General features: G+C 45.6%; 1 protein-coding gene across 1 annotated transcript in view; it reads right to left on the bottom strand.

Moving 5' to 3' along the window:
- Positions 1 to 25268, bottom strand: part of POLN (DNA polymerase nu) — a 1535958-nt gene that overhangs the window by 839871 nt on the left and 670819 nt on the right. The window contains exon 10 of the mRNA XM_069630227.1: positions 5603 to 5659. Coding sequence (XP_069486328.1) covers positions 5603 to 5659 — 57 coding nt within the window. The remainder of the gene's footprint in view (positions 1 to 5602; positions 5660 to 25268) is intronic.

The raw sequence follows: 25268 nt of genomic DNA, 5'->3' as shown, positions 1-25268 counted from the left end.
ACTTGGGGTTGGTCACCCTAGGTTACCTGGGGGCAACCAGACGTGGACCCCCTGCTCACTGTGCTTAGAGAGGCTCAGCTTCACCTCACTGATGATGCCCAACAAGGCTGAAACACATGTATGGGGTTGCTGATGGTACTCTTGTTCAGAGAGGAATTGCCATAGCATTTCGGTGATGGACTCCCCTTGTGGGCGGGACAAAGACTGATATGCAAATGGATATTTCCCATCTGTGAATGTACAGTGAGCAAAAAGCAATGGCTGCGAACTCTCAATGTGGTTAATAACCACTGAACAGGTTATCATGCCTTGTTCTTTCGAGAGAGGGGCGCCTGCTACCTTTTTTCGTATTTTTGAAAGGAACTTGGGGTTGGTCACCCTAGGTTACCTGGGGGCAACCAGACGTGGACTCCCTGCTCACTGTGCTTAGAGAGGCTCAGCTTCACCTCAGTGATGATGCCCTACAAGGCTGAAACACGTGTATGGGGTTGCTGATGGTACTCTTGTTCAGAGAGGAATTGCCATAGCATTTCGGTGATGGACTCCCCTTGTGGGCGGGACAAAGACTGATATGCAAATGGATATTTCCCATCTGTGAAGGTACAGTGAGCAAAAAGCAATGGCTGTGAACTCTCAATGTGGTTAATAACCACTGAACAGGTTATCATGCCTTGTTCTTTCGAGAGAGGGGCGCCTGCTACCTTTTTTCGTATTAATTCAGTACTGGACAGCCTGGCCCGCTTGGTGGATCAGGGTTGTGTCGGCACGGTTTTTCTTTAGATCTTTCGGCCGCGTCCTACACAGTAGACCATCTGACCCTGATCTCCAGGCTGTCTACAGCCGGGCTGCCTGGTAGGCTACTCGACTGGTTCATTTCCTTTTTGGCCGACCGCTCTCAATCGGTCTCCCCCCCCCCGCCTTTTCATTCTAGCCCGATTCCTCTCTCCTGCGGGGTTCCGCAGGGGTCTGCTCTTTCCCCAATCTTGTTCCAATCTTTACATTAGGCATCTTTTGTCTCTCATTTTGTCCCATGGCTTCTGCTATTATTCCTACGCCAACGACACACAAATCCTGGTCCGTCTTGACTTAAATCAGGCCGATACGGCCAGTCCCTTTAGGTGTTGTCTGCAGGAGGTAGGGGAATGGATGACATCCAATTGGTTGAAACTTAATGGCAGTAAGACGGAGGTGATGATGGTAGGTACCACCTCACCTCTTCTTTACTGTACCAACTCCCACCCGCAGGGGAATTATTGTATTGTGGACGCACCGCCCTGGCCACATGGGAAATTTTTCCCATCTAGGAGAGAAGGGACGATATTCTCAGATTCGTCACATATCTTTCCCCTTATGCCGCTGATTTCCTCATCTCCAAGTGGAAAACGGGTCAAAAAGTCTACATTGCCCTGCTCCCTACCTTTCCAGTGCTCCAAATGAAAACAATAGAGTTGGAGATACAGACACCAGTTTATAATCCTGGGGTTCGTGTCTTTATGAAGACTCATCAACGTAAGGGGTGAGTGGTTGGTAACTAGCCTAAACTTTCTACCGGGAAGATAATACTACAAATACGCCACAGCCCATTTTATGGCTATAGCCTTTAGTTCAATTGTTATGTAATTTTTTCTCTAGGGAAGAGCTTTTTGCTGATGTATAATACTGGGTCCTCTATTCCCTCATACTTATCCTCATACATATCATATTTCCAGTTGAAAGTTGAAGTCACCCAGGAGGAGGAGGAGGTTAGAGGTGGATGAAAGTAAGGAAGAGCAGACGTCAGCCCATTCAGAGAGGAACAGGGTGGTGGCACCTGGAGGCCGGTAAATTGTAGCAATGGTCCGGGTGGAGATGGGAAAGATGACCAACTTGAAGACCAGGCTTTCAAAGGAAGAATAGGACTGGGTAGGTAAGATGGAAGCAGGAACCCACTCAGGAAAGGCTTAGGGTATTTGGCTTAGACACTGCCTGTTCTCTCCTACTTCTCTGATATCTAACTGGATCTCTTGACTAACCACCACGTCCCTGGCACCTTCCACAGCCTTTCATATTGAGGCATGGGATTTGGGTGTCCTAATAATGGCCCTAATTGGTTAGGCCCTTGGACCCATTAGTCATAGTTAGCATGTGTAATTAGGTCTCTGCAGGCTGAGGGTTCAAAGGCACCATCCCCCATCTGGGAACCAGGCATGCTTACATGGAGGTTTGGCAGAACCTTAGGGTGTCCCATGCGATGGATGAATTAGTTCTTGTGCCAAAACTGCAATAGCGATGTTTGTTTGTTTATTTTATTTGTATAGCGCGCCTGACCCAGGGGTATCTGGGCGCTTGATGTGAAGGTAATGATTACAAGATGCAGTTTATACAGTTTGTGCTGTTTATACAGTTTATACAGCCAGATTACAGATAATACATTCAGATAGCAAGGGAAATGCAAAGGTAGGTGGGGGGGATAGAAAGTTGTGAAATACGAAGCAAGGAGAATGATATATACAGTTAAGGGGATGGGAGTATAGGGTGATGTCAAGTGTAAGGTAAGTAGTGTTAGTTTTTATTCAGTAACCATGTGATGACGTGAATTCTGAATATTTGAAAGGTTGGAATAGTTTTGATGTCCTGTGGAAGTGTGTTCCACAATTGCGAGGCTAGAACCGGGAAACTGTTTCCACCAGCTCTTTTTAGGATATACCTGGGCACCACCAGGCAAGATGTGTTAGTAGATCTAGTAACTCTGGCTGACGATTTCAGAGTAAATTTGTCCATGAGATATGGTGGGGCTTAGTGGTTCAAAGCTTTGTAGGTGAGGCAGATAGTTTTTAAGTCAATTTTTTCGTGTATGGAGAGCCATTTGCACAACTTTCTGGTTGCAGAAATGTGCTCTCTTCTAGGTATGTTTAATGCAGCTCTGAGTGCACTTTTGCAGAACCTGCAATTTGTTAATTATGGATTTTTTGGTGCCTATGTATAGGCCATTGCAGTAGTCTAGTTTGGACTGTATAAGTGCTCTGGCCAGTATAAGGGAGCTTTTGGAGGACAGTAGGGGTCTGCAAACCCTGATCAGCTTGCCAGTGTAGGGAGTGGCTGAGGCAGTCATATTTACTTGTTTTGTTAGACTGGCATTGGCATCGAGGTAGAAGCCAAGGGTTTTTACGTCTTTGGCAATAGGTATGTTGTTCCCATCAATGAGGATGCTACTGTAGTTGGGACTAAGTTTCAGCAGGTTGTTGGGTGAGCCGACTAGGTGTAGCTCAGTCTTATCATCATTCAGGCAGAGGCCATGTGTGGCCATCCATGCCTGAATGATAATGTAGACTTCGATAATTCGGCAGACATCAGAGTCGTAGATGCCTGATAGTGTTAGGAGTATCTGGGTGTCATCTGCATAGTTGGTGTAGGTGACAACCAGACGGTCCAGTTTGTCGAATAGGGGCATTGTAAAGATATTGTACAAAGTGGGCGATACACAGGAGCCTTGTGAGACACCGCAGGTGAAGGGGATCGGGTCGGGCGCAGATGAGGGTGAGAAAACAAGCATGGTTCTATTTGCGAGGAAGGATTGGATCCACGTGACAGCAGAGTTGGATAAGTGTGCTGCCGATGACAGGTGGTTGCATAGGATTTTATGGTCAACCAGATCAAAGGCTACCAATAAATCAAAGAGAAATAGGATGGCAACTCTGCCTTTGTCTTTTAGTTCATCGATCTGTCTTTTAAGGTCAACAAGGGCAGTTTCCATTCCATGTTGGGGTCTGAAGCCAGATTGACGGATTCCTAATAGTTGGTTTTGTCTCTAGATAGTCTTGAATTTGCAAGTATGCAACTCTATCTAAGATTTTCAGTGAGAAAGGGACTGTGGTGATCGGTCTATAATTAGTGGGTATAGACGGGTCTACTGTTGGTTTCTTGAGTAATGGGAGAACCCAAGATTGCTTCAGGTTACTTGGGCTGAGTTGCTGGCGAATGAAGAGTTTATAAGTTTGGTAATAAAAGGAGATAAATATCTGGCTGCATCTTTTATGATTTGAGCTGGGCAACTGTCACCTTTACAGATAGATGGTTTCAGCGATGCTATGATTTATTGTACCTCAAGTATGAATATATTGTTGAATTTGAAACCTGAGTTAAGGTGTGCGGTCGATGGCAAGCTGCATGCAAGCTGTTCATGTCTCAATGTCCATGAAAATTGGCTTCCTCCTGGACATAAATTCATGTTCCATGTCAGGCGCTGTCTATTCTTTCGGTGCTCCGCGCTGGGTTTGCCCACTCCATAGAATGGTTGGAAGACATAAGTGCACAGCCTTGCTTACAAAGCTGTATTTGTCACATTTCCATTTACTGTTGGGGTGCCTGATGTTGCTACCAACACCCCCCTAATTTGAGGCTGACAGAGGTAGGTGGAAGGCGGAGTTACAGGTTGTAGTAGCCCATACAACAGGGGTGGTATATACCTAGGAGAAGCAGGTGGTAAGTGATCACTAGATATTCCCTGAAGAGAAGGGTCTCGAGTTTCTTTCCTGAACTGCAGGAGGTTAGAGCAGTCCGGATTGCAACCGAAATGGTGTCCAGTAGGCTGTGGAGTAGCAAGAGGTTTGTTTCCTGGTTTTCTCTTTGTGTGCCAGTTTAGAGTCTGGCCTCACAAAGGTCTGGCTCCTACAGGCAAAAGGTCATTCATTGTCTGGGGTGATATGGGTTTGGGGGGGAATTTATATTGCTGGGTATGAAGAAGTTATTTTTTAAAATAAAATGCACGAGTGTGATAGTGAGCATGATGGTGATGGGTATTCTGATTCACAGACTGCGGGCATCCACGAGAATGTTTGTTTCATGGTTCTTTCTTTTTTGCATTTCTGCTCCTCTAACCTTGCGAGATACTAGCTTCTGATGATGCACAGGTTTAAGGGTTGGTGTCTGTCTGCCAGACGAGCGGGCATGGTGAAAACTTAACATGTAGTGCAGCGGTCATTCAAAGAGGTATGCACGATTGCAGAGGTATTCGGTGAGGTTTAATGAGCTCAGATTTATGTAGTTGCATTTACAGAGATTTTTGATGAGGCATTCAGTGGCATAGAGTATGATGCTTATAGGTACTAGGGTAGTGGCGAGTAGGCTACAGAACTGGGCTGTAACATACTGCTTCCTCATCCCATGATATACACCCAACACTCCCGTCCGAGGAAGGTCTGTGGTTTGAGACTTGGTTGCTCTGTTATTCATACAGCAGCATTCTGGCAGATGTGGCCTCCCCCAATAAATGTAATTACAGAATGAGTAGGTTTGATTCAGAGTGATGAGGATTTCAGGCAAGTAATCAACACATTTTGAGGAACCACTGAGGTGGTAAAAGCTTGCACTCTGCTTTTGTGCTCCCTTGTAATGGGGTTTGCATCAGTAGAGAGGAGCTATTTCGTGCTGGGCAGACTTCGTCTCTGTGTTGAGGTGTAGCTTCTGCATAAATTACAAGGAAGTTTGAAGAGTACTTGAGATCTGAACATGCAGAGGCTAGAATATGTATTACTTATTATTGAACTTAAAATATGAAAGTGTGAAAAAGTACAATATATATATATATATATACATACAAATGTTTGAAGACAAATGTCTTTACCTGTCTATATTCCAAAATAATATTCGGCAATGGATGAAAGTGCTGTAAATGTTTCAACTGGAAAATAAAACAAGAAAACAATTACTGATAACATTCTACTTTTGTACATTTTAAAATATTACTCTTTTAGCCAACAATTTGAGGTTCACTCCTGAAGAAGAATCTATGATCCAAAATGTATAGAGGCTTCATTCTAGGTACTCGAATTTGAATATTTAGAATTACTTACAGTGTGAATTCATTAATATTGATACAATCTATTATATAATTATTACTTTCATATTCATTTTCTGTATGATTAATTTGACTATTATTGTATTTTACTGTTTTGTTATAATTGTTTGTTTTGTTATAATTGTTTCTATGTTTAACTTGCATAAAAACATGTTTTAAAATATGTATTCTTAGACACCGTTCTTTAAGAGAGTGCAGGGAGAGTGACCTTGCAAGGCACCCTCTATGTATTTAATTATTTAATGTCACCCTAGTGTCAAGGCTTGTTTTCTCCCCGAGCACCCAATGTAGTCTCTTACATATATTTAAACAAAGTACCAAAAAAATACATTGGCATTGTGCTCACACTAAAATAACTTTCTTCTGTTTGAAAATAACTGGGGAAAATGCATATCTGAGAAGGTACCTTGAATAATGAATGGCCCAGGTCCCATAGGCATCCCTTTGTCACGGATAACAGACACATACTGAGATAAGAGAGGCACTTTACATTTTCCTACATTGTTCTCTCAGTAAGCAGGAATGGCCATCAGTGGCTCACTGGAATTTCCTCTGAAACTTGCACAGTATCTACATTACGTCTCCTCATGCAGCGCCCGTTTCCTGGTGATGCAAACACAAGCAGCACAAGCAAAGAAACAGCACCAGATTCACAAATGTCCCTCCCCTTACTTGTATGCGAAACACCATATTGGGACCCTGAGAAGCATCGGGCTGTCTAGCGCAAGGAAGAGAAATCCAAAATGGCAGGTCAGCCTTTTAAATGCTTGGCTCAGACGGAATATTCCAAAACACACACATGTGAACCAATCAGGCTCAGCCAATCAAAATCACACACTAATTCACATCCACAGGTACAGACCCTCACAGGAAGCCCAAATCGAGAGAAAGGATTGCTGGACCAGACTTTCAGTCTGTGAGTGTTGATGTCTGGAGTAAGAGCTGGAAGCAGGAGTCTGGAGCAATTTGGTCAGGGGGAAAGAATTTGGAGGAAGAGGGAAGAGTGGAGAGAGGTGGAGGATGGAGATGAGAGGGGACCATACATCATGTGGAAGAGGTGTTGAGAGAAGAGGATGGGTTGGTTTGTTTCGGTGAGAATGGGGTTGGTTGTAACCATTATGAGGAAGTTAGTGAGTAAAGGAGGGTGAAGACCATTAATAGGCTAGCAAGACCAGGAAGGACAAAGAGGGCACGCTTAGGCCAAGGCAGAGATTATGAGTAAGACCCTGATTTGAGGGTGTCATGCCCATAATGCGAGGAGGAACAAGCAAACAGTGTGGTGACAAGGAGGCGCAGGAACAGAGCAGCAGTAAAGAGACTGTGAAGAGAGAGTTCAGAACCCTAGGAGAAGGAGGTTATGAGGCCCACTCAAGCCTGCCTGTAGAAACTGTGAAAGGAAAAAGCAGTTGCCTCTGTCTCTCCATAGAGGTGAAGGTCGACTACTGCCTACAGCTTGTGACAGAAAATATTATGGCTACAGGAAATACAGGGTCTATTCAAGGTCATATCCCACCAGCAACCAGGTCAAGCAAGAAGACTCCCAGAAATGGTCACACATTGAGGGTGTGCTGGGGAAATACCCGCAAACCATATGAACTTTTTAAGGCAACTGTGACACTGTTGTAACTGTGCAGACCCATTTCCTTTCAAGTTTGACCCCGGAGAAAAGCTGCATGTGCTTCGTTTTAAGACGTTTTTCTCAGCCTTTCTGTGGACCCTAGTCGACTATATGAAAGGCCGTAATCGGCACAGCCTTCTTTAAAGAGCAAACTGTCAGGTCCCATATGTTTTTTTTTTTCTTCATAACAATATTTTATTAAGTTGTACTAATCAACATGACATCAATGACAGTACAATGACACTTAATTGCGATATCTCAGTGGTACCGGATACAGGGATGGCGAGGGATCAAAACAATACCAGCAGGAGCTCCATTGTCCGCTACCGCGTCCCATCTCGGTGGTCATCTAGGTAGTTGTAGCCAGAGGACATATGAATGAAGGTCTATGGGATGGTCAATATAGGGGGCTACTTTGTAGCCATCTTGTTATTGGTGGCCTTTTAGACAGCACCGGGAATCTAGTTGCATAATCCATGAAAGGACCCCAAATGTTCATAGTGTTATTGAAGGTATTGGTTCGAATTGCAGTCACTTTTTCCGCCACTGCGATGTCCCAACACTTGGACCACCATAATGCTACTGAGGGACCTTCTTCATTTTTCCACAACCGGGCCATATCGATTTTTGCTGCAAGGAGTAAGTGCGTACATAAACGCGGGATGTGTCCCGAGATTGGTAAAGCCCCGCCCCCCCCCCCCCCGTTTCTCCCAGGAGAATAATTCCTGGGTCCCAGGGTATGGTAAGTCCCGTGATATCCTTGATGTGTTTGATCACTTCCCTCCAATATGACTCCGCTCTTGGGCAGGCCCATACCATATGAAATAGGGAGCCAGGGTTGGCGCAGCCTCGCCAGCAGCGATCAGAGAGATTCAGATTTGTTCTATTAATCTGGACTGGGGTCACGTAGTATCTATAACAGAGTTTATAGCCTCCCTCCCTGTTAGTAATACATTGTGAGCTTTTATGCAGTCTGGCCCAGATTTTAGCCGATTCCTCTATTTCTATCTCCCGACCCAGGTCCTTCTCCCACTCGATCATGTACCTTTCTTTTTTAGTGGGATTGGTACAGTGCCGAGATTTTACCTCTTTTTGTTGGGGTTGTGAGGGAGATCTCTAGAGCTGTCAGCTCTCTGGCGCATTACTCTATGAGACAGCCAGTGACGTATTTGGGTATAATGGAATCTCTCCCGCTCTTCTACCCTGAACTTCTCTTTACATCTTTTGAATGAGATGGGAGAACCCTCTTCCATAAAGTCACCTACCCTGAGCAGGCCATCCTCCCTCCAAGCCTGAAAGCTATTGGTGCAATAGCCCGGTGAGAATTCTGGGTTGTTCCAGATAGGGGCTAGGGGGCCCAACGTGCCCCGTATACCCCATTTCCACGCTGCTCCCTTCCAACTTTGGGCAACTGTGCTCGTGGCAGTTAAGGGGCCTTTATTCGCTTGTGCTTTAATTTCTGGCAAATGCGGCAGGTCCGCAGGATTACCCGGACACCAGCTCTCCTCGATCTGCATCCATTTCGGCGCATCCTCTTCTTGCACCCAGGAGAACGCGTGTGATAGTTGTGCTGTTGGGGTATATCTAGCTATGTCTGGCACTCCTAGCCCACCCTGTTTTTTGTCTCGCATCATTATTCGCTTACCAATATGAGTCTCCCACCCCCCCCCAGAAAAAACCCTGCAATTTCTTTTGCATATCTAGCAGTACTGGGCCCGGAATACGGGTCGGTAATGCTGTGCAGAAGTATAGCCACCTGGGAAATTATATTCATTTTTATGGCATTAATTCGCCCAAACCAGGAAGCCTCTCGAGAGGACCAGGCCTTTAGATCTTTCTTAAAATTTGTAATAACTTGTGGAAAGTTTGCAGCGTATAGCTGGCCCGGGTCTCTAGTGATACGCACCCCCAGATATTCGATAGCGTCTTTCACCCATGGGATCGGCATTAATCGGCTGAGGGCGGTTCTATCTTGTTTGGAGATGTTGATCGCCAGGGCCGATGACTTGTCTAGGTTAATTTTGAACCCTGAGAATGCCCCAAATTCACTAATTTCCTTCCATAAGGACTCAAGGGAGGAGGCCAAATTTGATGCTGTTATTAATACATCATCCGCATAGAGTGCGATTTTATATTCCCGGCATCCTATCTTGATCCCCCTAATCATAGCGTTCTGCCTGATTTTAGCTGCAAAGGGCTCCACTGACAAAGCAAAAATCAAAGGAGAGAGTGGGCACCCCTGTCTAGTGCCTCTTGAAATTTGTATTGCTTCGGATCTCCAGCCGTTGACTCGCAGCTGTGTCGTGGGTGCTTGGTAATTGGCCATTACCCATGTGATGAAATTTGGGCAAAATCCGAAATGCTCCAGAATTGCGCATAGGTACCCCAGTCCACCAAATCAAATGCTTTATGAGCATCTAGCGATATCACTGCTACCCCATCCCAGATCTGTGAACATGTTCAATAATGTCTATTGTTCTCCGAATATTATTGTGAGTCCCTCTCCCTGGTATAAACCCTGTCTGGTCACTGCCGATCAGGCCCGGCAACACCGCTCCCAACCTGCCCGCTAGTATTTTAGTGAAAATCTTACCATCATTGTTCATGAGCGTAATAGGGCGGTAAGAAGTGGTCAGATCTGGAGCCTTCCCGGGCTTGTGCAGCAGGACCGTTAATGACTCTGCCATAGACCCGGTGACAGAGCCAGACAGCAGGAAAGAGTTGAATAATGCCACTAGCCGAGGAACCAAATGCCTGTAATATTTCTTATAAAAGAATGCGGATAAGCCATCAGGGCCAGGAGCCGTGGATTTCAAAGATTTAATAGCTTCAGTTATTTCCTCTGCCGAGATGGGCAGTTCAAGGTGCTCAAGCCGAGTCGAGTGCTGTTTGGGCAAAGACTGCAGATACTTTGGTAAGTTGTCTAACACTGTTGGTGATCCCTTCATAATGTCTGAATGGTATCTCAATAGTTTGTTGATTTTGTCTGCATCGGTGTAGAGGATTTTTCCATCTGCCCACGATAATGTGAGGATGTTGTTCCTTCATCGGATTTTCCGCAGTTTTTGCTCTAATATTTTGTTTGCTTTATTCCCCTTTGAGTAATAAAACTGTCTTGTGAAGGCTAAGGATTTAGCGGTACGATCGGCACAATGCATTTCCAGGGCAGTTTTGGCCTTTCTTAGCTCTCTCTCAACTTTTCTGGAGTATCGCTTTTTTAGCTCGACATCCAGTTGGTTCACCCTCTCCTCCAGTCTGGCTACCACAATGATCGAGACACTTCGTTGTTCGGCTCCTGCACTAATCAGGGCGCCTCTAACACCTGTGTTCATAGCATCACAGATGATATTGCTAGGAGAGGTCTCAGTGGTGTTTTCTTTGAAGTAGTTAATAATTGTGTTTTCAACCTCCATTTGGATGCATTCATCCAGTAGCAGAGTGTTGTTCAATCTCCAGTGTCTTTGGACAGGACTCCTCTGACCCAAGATAGCTAATTTTGCAGTCACGGGGCATGATCCAAAATCATGCAGGTTTGTATTGACAGTGCATCCAAGCATAGGTAAAGAACACCTGAGATCAGTATTAAGTCAACTCTCGAGAAGCCTTTGTGCACCTGGGAGTAATGGGTGTAGTCTCCTGCTGTCCCATTAAAGAGCCTCCAGGCGTCTACAGTTTCTGTTTCCCTTAATAGCTTGGCTAATGCTGATACTTGTACAAAGTCCGATTTGGTGGGCGGAAGAGTCTTGTCCACATGGGGATTTGGCATTGAGTTGAAGTCCCCGCCCATGATTAGGTGCCCTTCTTGAAAAGCCAGAATGGTTGGTATTAAACTTGTGATGAAGTTAGCTTGAGTAGAGTTGAGACCATAGATTGCGGCGATGGTGATCGGAAGCTCCTCGAATAATCCCTTTAGTAAGAGGAACTGCCCATTTGGATCTCTTTTTGTAGTCATTTTTGTTAGGGGGATCCTGTCGCTCACGAGTATGGCTACCCCTCTTTTCTTCCGACCAGAAGTGGCAAAGAATGCTTTTTTGTACCTGTTGAATCTTACTCTATGTTCATCTTCTTGCAGTAGATGGGTTTCTTGGAGGAAAACAATGTGCCCGGCTAATTGCCTGAGTCTGTATTCAATGGATTTCCGCTTCCGTGGCGGGTGGAGTCCTTGCACATTCCATGATAGGATTGTTATTTCACTTGTGTCAGCCATGGTCTCTTATTCCTTTTTTGTCTACAATTGGGCACCCTCTCGCCTGCTGATCTCGATCGTCCCCGTCTGAGGCCACTTCGATCCGTCGGTATTGCTTCGTTGGTGTCACTGGAATGTCATGATGTGAGCTTGAACACTGGGTCGAGCCACTGGAGCTCCCAGACCCTGTGTATTTGTTTGTCTTTCGATAAACCCTTCCCCCCCTGACATGAACAGGTAGGAATAACCGCAGCACCCTGCTGCCACTGGGAAACTGGTTGCATCGATGCGCTCATATTGGCTAACTGGGCCGCCTAACTAACTGAAAACCAGAACTGATGTGGTAGACCCGCACTGCAAGTGTATCGCCCTCTGTGCCTTGATAAGGAGTTCGTCTAAACGTGAGGCACCCATCTTCTTTTGGCTTTGTAGATCCATCCCATGCACCTATCTGCAGTTGATATGGTCCGTTATAAAGTTTCTCTTACCCTCCACCGTTGTAGGAGTTTAATTCAAGATCAACCAGGATTGGAGTTTTTCTTAGAAAGGCCTCGAGGTCTGCGCCGTCGGGCAGGTTTCGACCATGATCCGTTGGAAGGATTGCTGTGCTGAGATTGGGATGGTTCTTCGGAGTCCGAGCCGCCCCCCGTTCCTCTGATGCCCATGAATTTGTCAGCCTCTTTCGGTGATCGAATTTGTCTCTGAGCCCCCTCCCATATGAACTTGACCGAGGTGGGGAATCCCCACTGATAGGCAACCTTTTTCCCCCACAGCCATTCCGTGAATGACCACATGGCTCTTTGCTTCTGCAGCATGGAATTTGCCAGGTCTTGGTATAGCGATATTTTAGATCCTTGGAATGTTATTGGACCCATTTGTCTTGCTTCGCGCATAATTTCATCCTTGATTTGGTAGAAATGAACCCTTACCAGGACATCCGGGGGGAAGCTTGATGCAGATCTCGGGACTGACCTGTGTACCCGGTCCAGTTCTAGCGGTGCATCATCCGGCAGGGTTATGATGTATGTGAGCAGCTCCGAGACGTGGTTTTTAGCTCTGAGTCTGTTATAGACGATGGAATCCCCCGGATGCATATATTATTTCTCCGCAACCGATTCTCTGCATCCTCTTGTTTGGCTTCGATAAGGTCACATCTCTCCTCCAGAGCTTTGATTCTATCTCTGTCGAGCTCGTCCTCGAACCGCTGGTCACATACTTCTGATTCAAGCTCCGCCGTCCTTCTCTCCACCTCCCCCACTCTTTTGTCCAAGGAGTTTAGGTTTTTCATTACTTCTTCTGTACTCTTGTGAATTTTGTTTGTCAGTGCGGTGAGTAGCTCCTGCAGATCCGCCTTGGTCACCATTTGTGCCGTGTGGGTAGCTGATTGTGTGCTGATAGGAATATTCCCCCTTGAGAGCCCCTCGGACGTTTCACCTTTTTTGGAGCGCTGAGTCGAGGCACTGGCCATTAATGCTGCAATGTCCGTCTGCTTGGACATCCTCCCACTCTTCGACATCTTCGCCTCCGACCGCCCCCTGAATCCCCTCTTAGAGATATATTCACCTGCTTCTTCTGCCGCTGGGAGCAGGGGGTAGATGGGGAGCGAGGGCCGATGGGACCAGGTAAAGTGGACAAGTCCTCTGAAGGGGTGCCGTTGAGCACTGCTGGTAGAGAGTGTTTCGTAACGGTGCCGTCCGCACGAATTGCACCCAGCTAATACCCCTTTTCAGATTGTGGTGGAAAAGGGGCACATCATTTGTATCACTGCCTCTTTGGTGGTCTGGGCCAATACTGTTATTGGAGTAATGCTTTTACAGTTTATGCGAACTATCTGGCACCAGGGTAGAGGAAGCATTGGTTTATGCACTCGCTGACCCGGCTGCTCGCGTGGCTGCTCCTGATAATGCGCTGGGCGCCGCTCCTCCATGCAGGCTCCCCCTACAGCTATGGTTATACACCCAAACCTTGTTGTGGGCCGCGTTGTGGGCATATGTTGGGGGTACTACCGGTACAATGCCCCACTCCTCACCTCAACTCTGCAGGGCCACGACCATTATTTGTGGGATGTTTGCTCCATCTGCCTCCGGTGCCACGGAGTCTCCAATGTCCTGCCTGTAGCGGCCAAGCCAGCCGGGTGTTGGCTCTTGGGTGTTCGTTGCAGCGCTGGGGTTCGCAGCGGATGGTTCCTCCCATGCGAGCGTAACTCGGAAAAGCTCCGCAGTCTCAGGCAGCAGCTGGGAGAAGCGCCGGTGTGTCTCGGATCGTGGAGCAGTGCAGGAAGGCTCTTCTGCTTCTCCCGAAGCCTCGGCAACTCAGGGAGGTGGATCGGAACCAATGCGGTCCCCCGGGTGAGGAGGAATTCGTTTTACAGTCTCATGGAGGCCCCCCCAAGACCGGGATTCCCTCCACCAGGATCCTCGTCCGCTCCACTACCGGGCGCCTCCCCGTGGGATTCCTGCAGCGTGAGTCCCGGCAGGCCATAAACCTCCCGGCACCTTCCGTTGGGCTTCAGGCATCCGGCTCTCTTCTCTAAGGCAGTGCGGGATAGCTTGTGTCAGTTAGCCCGGCGGCCCGCGCTGCTTTCATGCGCCTGCATCACCCCCATTCCGCGGCTTCATCTGGGTCAGTGGTGCGGCCGCCATTTTGTCACCGGGAGCTCCACCAAACCTAAACTGTGTCTGAACTCGGAGAATCGGCCACGTTCCAGGGAACCATGCAGCTGCAGCTAGTCCTCCCACATGCTGTGGCTCGGTCTCGGCGGAAAACGGAGGCTGGAAACGGCGTTATCGCATACTGCGCATCAGGCCAGCCAGGAGCTCCTAAGAAGACATGCCGCTCGCGGCAGCTCCAAGCCACACCCCCCCCCCATATGGTTTTATACTCAGGACACCCAATAAGGAAGGATAATATTTGACAATGAACCAAACATTTGTCATTTGCAAGATTTGAAAAGTAGGATCTTTTATGAGTTCCAACTCTGCTTCAGTCACATGACTTTAGTACTATCGACATGGTGTGAGTGCATCTCAAGGTATATTTAAAGCTGGTTCATAAACCCATGAAAAAGGCAGAGCTAATCAATAGAATCTTCACGTTTTTGTACTTACACAAGACATTTACTGCAGAACAAGTGTACAAATTTAGAATGTCCTACCAGTGGTTGTCAAAAGAAATGGGACAGTGATGACTATTTTGAGGGATCAGAAATGCGAGACAGGCACAAAGGTACAGTTTTCTCACAAAGTGCTATTTTATTCATCATAAAGGGGTAAGACAAACACTTATCTTTCCCTAACCTAACCAGAACATCCCTGCCTAACAAACTAAGGCTAAAGAAAAAGGACTTATTGTCCAAAAGGTATCTGTCCCTCACACTGAAATAAGCAAAACAATTATGCAAGGTTAGTTTGTCAGTCGTAAATCCCTCAGAATAATATACCAGTTCAAATACATGGATTGTGAGAAGAACTCCTTCTAACCAGCCCCATGGTTGATTTCCCTTCCAATGCATCAATTCAGGAATCTCTTTGGCAAAGTTCAAGAAAGATCTGTGCACCTAGATATATTTTGCTACAGGATACAAAAGAAGGGGGTTTGGATATCTGGACTTGGGGAAGTATTATAGAGGTTTTATTTTGAAAAAATCAGCCCTACATGCAAATGTAAAATTGGAGGTAGAACCAATTTGGTTAACTTTTGAAAGGGAAGCTTTTTCGTTTAGTGAATATCTTTTTAATGGTGAGATTGCCTAAAGTGTCTACTAAATTGCCAACTATTAAGGTGACAAAAGACTGAATGTCATGGTAGATACTTAATTTCAATGGAAATGTTTTTTATGAATCTTAAGTCGTCCATTTGGTATAATACAGCTTTACAAATGGGAAACAGATTTCTATACTGGCGCAGCTGGGTCTCAAAAGGTGTGTTGTTATTGTACGATTTACAGCGGGATGGGCGCTTGTTGACCTTTGAGGAGCTTCAAGTAGTGTTTCATTTAAGTGGAAGAGAGAGGAATAGATGTAAGTGTTAGGGAGAATTCTCATTCTCTGGCTAATTCCCCTTAGCTATAGAGTCCCCCGGCAGCTTTGCTGGATTTGAAGGGTTTGTTTCTTTTTACCTGCTAAGAGTGAGACTTTTTCCCACTCTTAGGCATTTTTGCTATGTGTGTTCTAGGCTATTTTTGTGTTTAATGCCTATGGGATTTTCTCTCACCCATAGGAACCATCTTTATTCACATGTGTTACACAGCACCCTCCATGCAGTGACACCGGGGTGTTGTAGCGACCCCCAAACATAGACTCCATACCCTGGGACTGACTACTGTCTCCCAGGGCATGTAAAATACCCATTGACTTTACTAGTCAAATCTTATGAACTTAACCAGTCCAACCCATCTTACTATGGAGGTACTGGAAAGGGTTAATAGTTTTTCCCTTAGGTTCATTTCCGAGGGGGTACCTTAAAGTCCCGCTCTATAAAGTTTCTGGCTGGTGGCAGTGGTTACTACCATAAATATTCAACCGCAAATATTTTCCTATGGGATTTTCCCATTGTTCGAGGCTAACACTTTTACTGACAGCCTCTTGTTAGGGAGAATTCTCTGTTAGGCTGAATTTCCTAACCTAGTGAGTCCCCCAGCAGCTTTGCTGGATTTTTGGGGTTTATTTTGTTTCTCCTGCCAAGAGTGAGACTCTTTTACCCTCACTCTTGGGCATGATTTGAGTGTGTTTCTTTGACTCTAGATGTGTTTAATGGGCTATGGGGTCTTTTACTCCATAGGGCTTCATGTGTTTTTGTGATGTGTGTTACACAGCACCCTCAGTGCAGTAACACAGGGGTGTCAGCGACCCCTCAGTATAGACTCCATACCCTGGGACTGACTACTGTCTCCCAGGGCATGTAAAGTCACCATTGACAGTGGATACTACTTTTTATATTCAACCGCAAATATTTCTCTATGGGATTTTCCCATTGTTCGAGGCTACTATCTTTATTTATTTAATTACGATGGCCTCGAACATACCGCCGGTTTATTTAATTAATATTAATTCTCCGGTTGGTATTTTTTGCCAAAACTCGGTTCTAAAATGGCGTTTTTGTTCTCTTCTGTGACTCCAACCCAAGTCGAGCCCTTTGTTCCACTTTTTGGCGGGCTTCTCCACAGAAGCCCTCCAAAGTGGTGCCACTCTGTCTGGGGTACTTAGGAGGGGTGGAGGGGGATTTAGGCACCCTGGACTGAGTTGCCTAGGCAACTCAAGTCGCACTCCGTCCTGATTGGCCCAAGTGGTGAGCCGGCCGGCTCACCACTTAGCATGTTTGAGTGACAGCTAGGCTGAGTGAATGGGGGTTTTCTGCATAGAAGCAGGGCTTTGGGGACTGGAACTTCAGAAGTCGCCACAGGACCTAAGAATCCAACGAGGGAGAAGCTGAGCTGACCTGACACGACGACACCACCGGTGAAGCCCTGCTGGACCATCTCACCACTTTTCCCAACGACAGAGGAGATCTCCCGCCGGAGAGTCTTCTTCCTTTGACTGGCGGGGATAACCAGTTTCAACCTTCTTTTCGCCTTCCCGACGTATCTCGTGGCCGCCTTGCCTGTGCCAAGCACCCCGGCAACTGGAATACCACGTTTTACCACGACCGCGAATTAAAGGATAATACCTTTAACCGGAAAACTCTGCGGCTGGTTTCTTCCCTGGCAGTGCAACGACCTTCATCTTTCCTCCAAGTCGAGATTTTCTCTTCCCCTGGACGACGACGAGACTTGCACCCGCTGCCAGGAACAACTGCCACAGCTGGAGGATCCTTCCCACTTAAGGTACCGTGTCCCGCCCGGCTTCCCTTGCCACCGACTGTACGGGGTAGATTTAGCCCCCGGCTTTCGAACCTGGGTTAGCCTGGGATACCCTGGCTAAACTTTTCTGAGCCTCTCTAAACCCTTTTCGAACTCTCTGCAAGACTTTCTAAGCCTAGTGTAACTGTGTGATCTTGGGCGCATTTGTGCTCTGCTCTCTCTAAGAGTGGGCCCAGCCTATGGACTTTGGCTCACAAGTGACCTTTGCTCTTCTGCCTTGCTAATAGTGTTCCTAAAGCTAAGAGTGGTGTACCTTCCCATATTCTGTCTTTTTCCCTCCCTTCTTCATGAACTTATTGGAGTGCCATCTATAGTTAAGCGCTCACCTCTGTATGGAAATAAGTGGTGTTAACTAAGACTTATCTGATAAGGAATAAGGGTTGTATATATTATAATAGTAACTGTGTTTAGAGTGTTTTACGATAAGAGTGCTGGAGTGTTTCAAACAGTGTGTTTTTAAATAAATAATTATATACTTTGATACCAAAGCTCTGGTCAGTTTTAGCTTGTATTGTTGTATCTGAGTGCCTATTGTGTATACTTTGCATACTGCCTAACTCTTCTTGAGAGAAGTCTGACTGCTCAGCCACAGCTATAGGTAAATCTGGGTGGTAGAGACTGCTACCAAGTGGGTTTACTGCTAATACCTGTAGTCCTAAATCTTTTGCAGTGTTCCCAAAGGGATCTGCACAGGTTTCTGCCTAACACCTCTAACATACCGCCGGTTTATTTTATTATTACCTTTACTCTGGTAGGTTTTATTTGCCATCACTTTAATCTAAATTCTTTCTCGTGTCTTACTCTAAACTACTAACCCAGGTCGGGGATCCTTTGTTTGCTCTTTTGGCGGGCTTCTGCTAAGAAGCCCTCCTTTCGGCGCCTCTGAGTCTGGGGTGGGTCTGTTGTTTGGGAGTGGGGAGTAGAACCCCTAGACAGAGTTGCCGCAGCAACTCAGGTCGCACTCTAACCTGATAGGCTGGAGGGTCTCCCGCCAAGAAGACCACTGCACTGTGTGAGTGACAGCTAGGCTGTATGAATGGGTCTCTTTCTGCATAAAAGCAGGGTCCTGAGGACTGGAAGAGCAAGACGTCGTCACTGGAACTACGGAACCGAAGGGGAGAGAAGCCACAGACATCTTCAGCATCTACACCACCGGTGAAGCCCTGCCGGATCATCCCACCACATTTCTTCCACACGACGAGAGGAGATCTTCATCGAAAGAGCCTTCTTCCCTTGAGCTGGTGGGAATAACCAGTTCACCCATCGCTTCCCCGGACCTGCCTTAGTCGAACCGACAGTGCCCAGCACTTGGAGACCGGATAGCCAGGCAGCTATCGATCTGGACCGCGATTAAAAGGAGCGTACCTTTTAAAGTTCGTTTGGCAGCACCGCGGTTGATGTCATCCCTGGGTAGTAAAGTGTCTCGAACCTTCCTCCACGACGAGAGCCTCTCTTCCTCTGCTGGACCCCTCGACCTGTAGGAACTACCAGGAACAACTGCCACCGCAGGAGCCACTTCTTCACGTTTAAGGTACATTGTTCCGCCAGGCCTCCCTTTTCCTGTGGTAGCCCTAAAGGTGTTTTAAATCCTTTAGCTACTGGTTGGGTTGGCCGCCCTCTCTCTTAACATTGTCTTTCACCTTGCATCTACCTTTTCAATATTCGTTTACCAAAGACTTGACTGCAGCTACAAGAACATTTTTGCTCCTAAGCTCTTGGTCCTGTACCACTGACTCTGGCTCAGGCCTATTGACTCTGGCTGATTTGTTAGATCTGCTCTCACTAGATTGATTTTCAATGAGAAATGTGTTGATGCACCTGAATCTTCTAAACCCCTCTTCCTTCCTACTTTCTTAACTTGTGGAGTGCCATTTTGCTCAGTTTTCATTCACTTATCTTTCTGCTAAAGTGTTACTGTGCATTACTTGTTCACAAAACTTCAGGGAAGTGTTGCTAGGGGGTGGCTGAAGATATTCCGGTTTAACTTGTACTTTCCCTCCCTTTCGTTAAATTGATAGAGTGCCATTTGTAGTTGGTTTTCACTGTGCCGTTTTGTTCAGTTTTCACTCTACCGCAAACTTGTCTACAATTGAATAGGGAGTTGTATATATATTTTCCTTGACTGAACTTAACTTGCTTTATTTACTGTGATTCATGTGTTGAACCAGATGTGTATAAAATAAATATATATTCTCTTTTTGATACAAAGCTTTGGTCAGTGTTTCCTTGTTCCATAGTACTGTGATACCTATTGTGTAAACCCTGAATACTGCTCATCTCCCTCTTGAGATAAGTCTGACTGCTTAGCCACAGCTTCCAACTAAATCTTCGTGGTACAGACTGAAACCAAAGGGGATTTATTGCTCTCACCTGTAGTCCTAATCCTGGGTAGTGTTCCCTGAGGGAACTGCACGGGATTCTGCCTAACAGTAAGGAATTACAAAGTCTGTTGATTCAAGTATTCAATATGTTGTCTATGCCATTGGAGAAGGAGCCGGCAGGTTGGAACATGTTTAGCTTATCGATACGTAATGTGTCTACATATTTAAAACTTATGCGAGAAGGCGATTCAGTGATGGAGTCTTGGAACAAATTGAAAGAGAAGTGGGAATTAGATTTAGATTGTGTAATTAATCATGATGCCTGAAAATATACATGGAGGGTTGGATACAGCAGCAAGATGGATCTTAAATTGCGGCATATACATCAGAAGGTTTTGGGGAGGTTATACTGGACACCGGTACAAATGTTTGCTTTGGGTTTAATAACTGATATGTGTTGGGGGTGTGGGAGCGAGAGGGGGACATTAGTCCATATGTTGTGGTATTGTCCAAGAGTGTTGACCTTTTGGCGAGAGGTATTGGATAGGTTGGACATTACTTTGTCAATCTCAATCCTAAGAAAACCGTTTCAAGTTTTGTTGTTAGCGAAAAGTGGGCGATGCTTGAAGGCCTGCTTATATGGAGTTTGGATAGATAAGGTTTTAGTGATAGCAATAAAACAGAGCTTAAAGGTGTGGAAATCCAGGAAAAAAACGATATTAGAAGAATGGATTAATGATGTGATTGTGTTATCTCAATTTGAATTGGTTATGTTTCGGAACCAACCTCGGTCCTTGGCCCAGCCACTCTCCACTTGCACTGCCTCCCTGGCAACCCCTGCACTGCGGGACTGTCTCTGCATCCCTTACAGCCGCCCCCTCCCAGCACTTGTCTGCACTTACCTTGCACTTGCCACCAGCTGGCCCTATTTATTATTTATTTTTTATTCTACTTACCCTGTTCAGCACTTCCCCCTCTCCCCTTCCCCTTGCACTTTTTCCCTTCCCCCTACCCCTGCACTTGCGCGATCTGAATGACACCTGGCCTAGTAGGATCGTTGTCTGTCTTTCCCCCCTGTCCCCCCCTCCCTGCCTCGTCGCGCCTTGAAATACTTGTGTATAGGCGCGTTACAAATGCCATATCATATCATATCAAGACAGAGGAGAACTATTGGTCCTTATGGAAGTCTTTCATTGATTTATATGCAGTGTATAATGATGGTCAAGATGAATGAGTTGTTTTAATAGGTTTGATAGTGTTAATGGTAGGGGTGGTTTTTTTCTTATCTTTTTTTTAATTTATGTTGTAGTCTTTTGTCTTGTCCTTTTGTCTATGTGTTTAGAGAACTAGATAAATCTTGTACAAAATATTCTGAAGATATGACAGAAGTGTAATATTGTTGTGATAAAGCTTAAAGTTTGTGTTGCTGTATTAATTTCCTTGTATTTACAATTTATTTCTATTTGTTAAAATCAAAAAATAAAGATATTAAAAAAAGAAAGGTCTGTGCAAAAGTAAAGTTCCTCTCAGTGCTGCATGGAAAGTCCTTTCCATTCAGTATCCTTTCACTTTAAAGTGAATATCCCTCTTTCAACTCCTTGTGAAATGATTGCTCATAAATCAAAACAACTGTCAATTCTCCTTGATTTCCTGCTTAGCAAAACAAAAGAGTATTTCTCTCAAACCACAAACTCATAAATCTGTGCCAATGTTTTCTTCTCAAAACTCAAACAATTGTTAACACATCTTGTATCTTTTTTCAAAAGAAACACTTTAGTCAGGATGATGCAATATTCAATTTCTGAAATGAGTTCTTCTTCAAAGAAAACACTTTCTGAAATGTAACTTCATCGCAACAAGGTGATGGAAATAACACTTCCTCTTCCACCACACCTTTTTACCACAATCACAGCACTTTCAATCAGCTGCTTCTTTCCTGGACCACTCGCCTGCCAGGGCTTTCTACAATTGGTCACTTTCTTGGTTTACTCACCTGCTAGGATTGTACTTTGCAGTAATGCTTGTTCCCAAAACTCTCCACACCAGAATCCTACATGAAGAGGTGGGATCCAAGAACTGCTTCTTAGGAGAGTTGTGCCCAGTTCGCATTAGTTAATTTGTTCGGTATTCAAAATAGTTAATTTCACCTAGCAGTCTCCTACGGAGCACCCCGGGGTCATCTGCTTCAGGCCAACTCACTGGCATGCCTTGGCATCTCCTTCTGACTCTCTGGTGCTTCTGCAGGTTCTCTGCGAGGCCGTCTCTGCTTCTGCCAGTTCCAGTGTGACTGCCGATATGCAAACAGTCCCTTGACGGATCTCTGGCAGCTCTGTGTGATCTCTGATGCGCCTTCCATACTGGAGCAGTTCACAGCATGCGAGAAGCTCCTCTCCCACACAATGTAGCTAGCTTCAGAACTGCTTCCCACTGTGCAGTCACTGTATGGCCACGTTTCCCCAGCATCTACTGCGTCTTCCACACAGCGTCCTGCTGCCTCCATGACTACACCATCAGCTTCCCCTTGTCTGTGCGCCTGATGTCCATTTATACTTTCTCTCACAACAACCAGACCGCTAATGATCTTACATCAACTCCAAGTCCCAGCACTATGGGCATTATGGAACTGGGCGTCTATACTTGGTTTTAAGTCAAAATTGACAAAATATTTACAGTAAGCCTTTAAGGCTTTAGCGATAGGGGAAAGGGGTGTTTGGGATGGGGAGGATGGTGTTGAGGAAGTTGATGGGGGGTTGAGGAGGGAGGAGGCCCAAATAGGGGTGGCAGAGGGGAGAATGGGGTGATAAAGAGGTCAGGGGCACCGGAGTGAGGATGGGACATCATGGAAAGATCATTTAATGTTATAAAATACAACGTCAGGTGGAAGAAACTAATGATGTATATAAAGGTGGAGAAAACAGATGTGTTAAAGCTACAAGAGACGCATAATAGAAAACGGGAGAGACTGGTGGGGAGGCTACTACACTTCTCCCGCGTCTATCAGGCTAACGCACAGGGGAAGACATGTGGGGTAATTGTGGACTTTATGGATTCCCTGAGCATACAGCTTGTAGAGACACAAGGGGCTAAGGAGGGGCAGTATTTGTTCCTCAGAGCTCACATAGAAGGGCAACTATATACACTGGCCACCGTGTACGCTCCCAATAGTGGGCAGGATGGCTTTCTGAGAGAGACTATCAGTAAGCTGAGCGAAATTTTCAGAAAGGTAGATCATCCTGCCGGGCGATTTTAATGCAGCATGCAGTGCTCCAGATAGGATTTTGGCGTGAGAGTATTTTACTCACAATTCTTTAAATCCGAGAGTACATCCAATTTCAAGTTACTAAAAATAAGATTCCTCCTTCGCAAGAGAGTAAAAAAGTGTCTGACAACAATCCAATTTGTTTGTCAAATTAAAACTGTGTTTGAAAACATAAGTGTCAAAAAACCTGACAATGCGTACTGCCCAGATTCATCTTCATTATACTTGGACACTAAAAGTCTGATAAGAACTACTGCAGATGGCAGCTAGTTATATCATAAATCAAGTCCTTCGCTCTACCATCATCACTTCTCTGCCTCTTGGGCCTACTGTTGCTGCCTGGCACTACCTGCTTGACAGCCACTCCATGTTTTTGCTTCATCTCTCCTTCCCTTTGCAACTCCCTTCCCCCCGCCTCTTACTTTCTGATGCTCTGCCTCTTTCCCTTAAGTGTTGCTATGCCACATTTTGTGGTCTGTTGCTCTGTCACTCGGCTTCTCTCCTCTCTGCATTCTATTATTGCTGTTTCCTGCCTATATCTTGTGTATCGTTTGATATAACTCCTCTTCCTCGCTCATGTCGTTACTTTGGCTATATCAGTTTTTTCATTTTCTCTGTTGTGGTTGCTACTCCTTTTGATTATATTTCTTGCACTGCCTCTCATGTTATTGGCCTGCCTTTCTCTAGTCTGGATTTTCTATTTCCAGCTCTCCCCATCTGCAGTTGATCTATGTTTCTTATTTTACTGTCTATATACGTCTCTTTTGCTCTGCTTCAATCCCTCACTCCTATTGTGTGTGTGTCCTATTATTTACTTCTGTTTCCCTTCTCACTTTCATTGTTGCTATCTCATGTAGCTCATTGGTCTCTTTCTTCCTGTTACTTGAATTCCTGTTTTGGATTGTCTAATAGCCTTTCGGATTTTACATTGTTAACTTGTTTTGCTGTTAGATATTTGCTTTTAGTATAGGAAACCTGCTGCTCCGATTAACTTGAGACTGCATATATGGTCTCGTGCCCCCTGTGACTCCCTCTACCAACCAAGGCTTATTTATCTCGTTTTGCTTCTGCAGCGGTTGTGAGCACTTGTGGCAAGACTACGTTTCCCAGCAGCCTTTGTAGTTCTTGTGCCCTATTTGTTTAGCTTCAGGCGCGTCAGGGGCAAGCTAGTCTACGCTAGTCCACGCTGACTGCCTCCTTCTCCTATGCTGACCTTCAGAAACGCGGCAGTGTTTCTTTCATATTTCAAAACAACACGATCTGCAGCACAATATGTCTTTGGAAGCCGGTATCGTGTCTGATGCCTTCAGGAGTGCCGAAGGTAAACATAAAACCGTAGAAATGGCCTTGTTAAACACCAGATCTCTGGACAAACATGCACTAGATGTCAAGGATTACATATTGGATCAACAAATCGACAATATGTGCCTTACACAAATGTGGCTACATGGCTCTAGTGGTCCCAATATTCACCTGGCAACTCCCTCGGGCTATATATTTTTTTCTAAAAATAGGGAAACTGGAAGGGGTGGAGCAGTGGCCTCTATGGTACGAGAGGATTTGCACTTTTTCAAGTACCTATCATGTGTGCAGGCTGTGAAATGATATTCTTGAAGACCACACCTACCCCAAATAACTGCGTGACTATTTACCGCCCACCTTCTGATACAACCTTTTTTTATGATGAAATCTCAAATATTTTAGCTGCCTTCATAAACCTAATAACTCCACATTGGTGTTGGGGGATTTTAACAGGTGGCTGAACAATCCACAAGATACAGAAGCCCTATACCTGTAGCAACTTTTCAGGGACAATGATTTTGTGTTTCTTAGTAGGGTCCCGACTCGTAACTTAGAAAACACTTTAGACTGGGTCATTGCTAGGAACTTGACGGTCAACTCGACATGTGTCAAACCTTGCATCTGGTCCGACCATTTCATGGTGAGTTTCACCATGACGCTCCCATTAGTTCACACTATGAAATTGAACACCACTGAAAGGGTGGTGAGTAGAATGTTAATGAAGTGAGTGTGGCGGTCTGGAACAGGGCCTTGTGGAACTTATCATCACCACTACCTAGGCGGACTCCCCTCACCACTTGGTGGTAGAGTATGATAAGGCTTTATTAAAATACCTGGATAGGGTTGCACCTGTCAGATGCAAGCTTTTCCTTGAGATGTCTAATAACAA

The sequence above is a fragment of the Ambystoma mexicanum genome, chromosome 6q (genome assembly GCF_040938575.1).
Source record: "Ambystoma mexicanum isolate Mex_15411 chromosome 6q, UKY_AmexF1_1, whole genome shotgun sequence".
In the NCBI taxonomy this organism is placed as follows: domain Eukaryota; kingdom Metazoa; phylum Chordata; class Amphibia; order Caudata; family Ambystomatidae; genus Ambystoma; species Ambystoma mexicanum.
The sequence above is the reverse complement of the archived record's forward strand: the minus strand, read 5'-3'. Positions and strand labels throughout refer to the sequence as shown.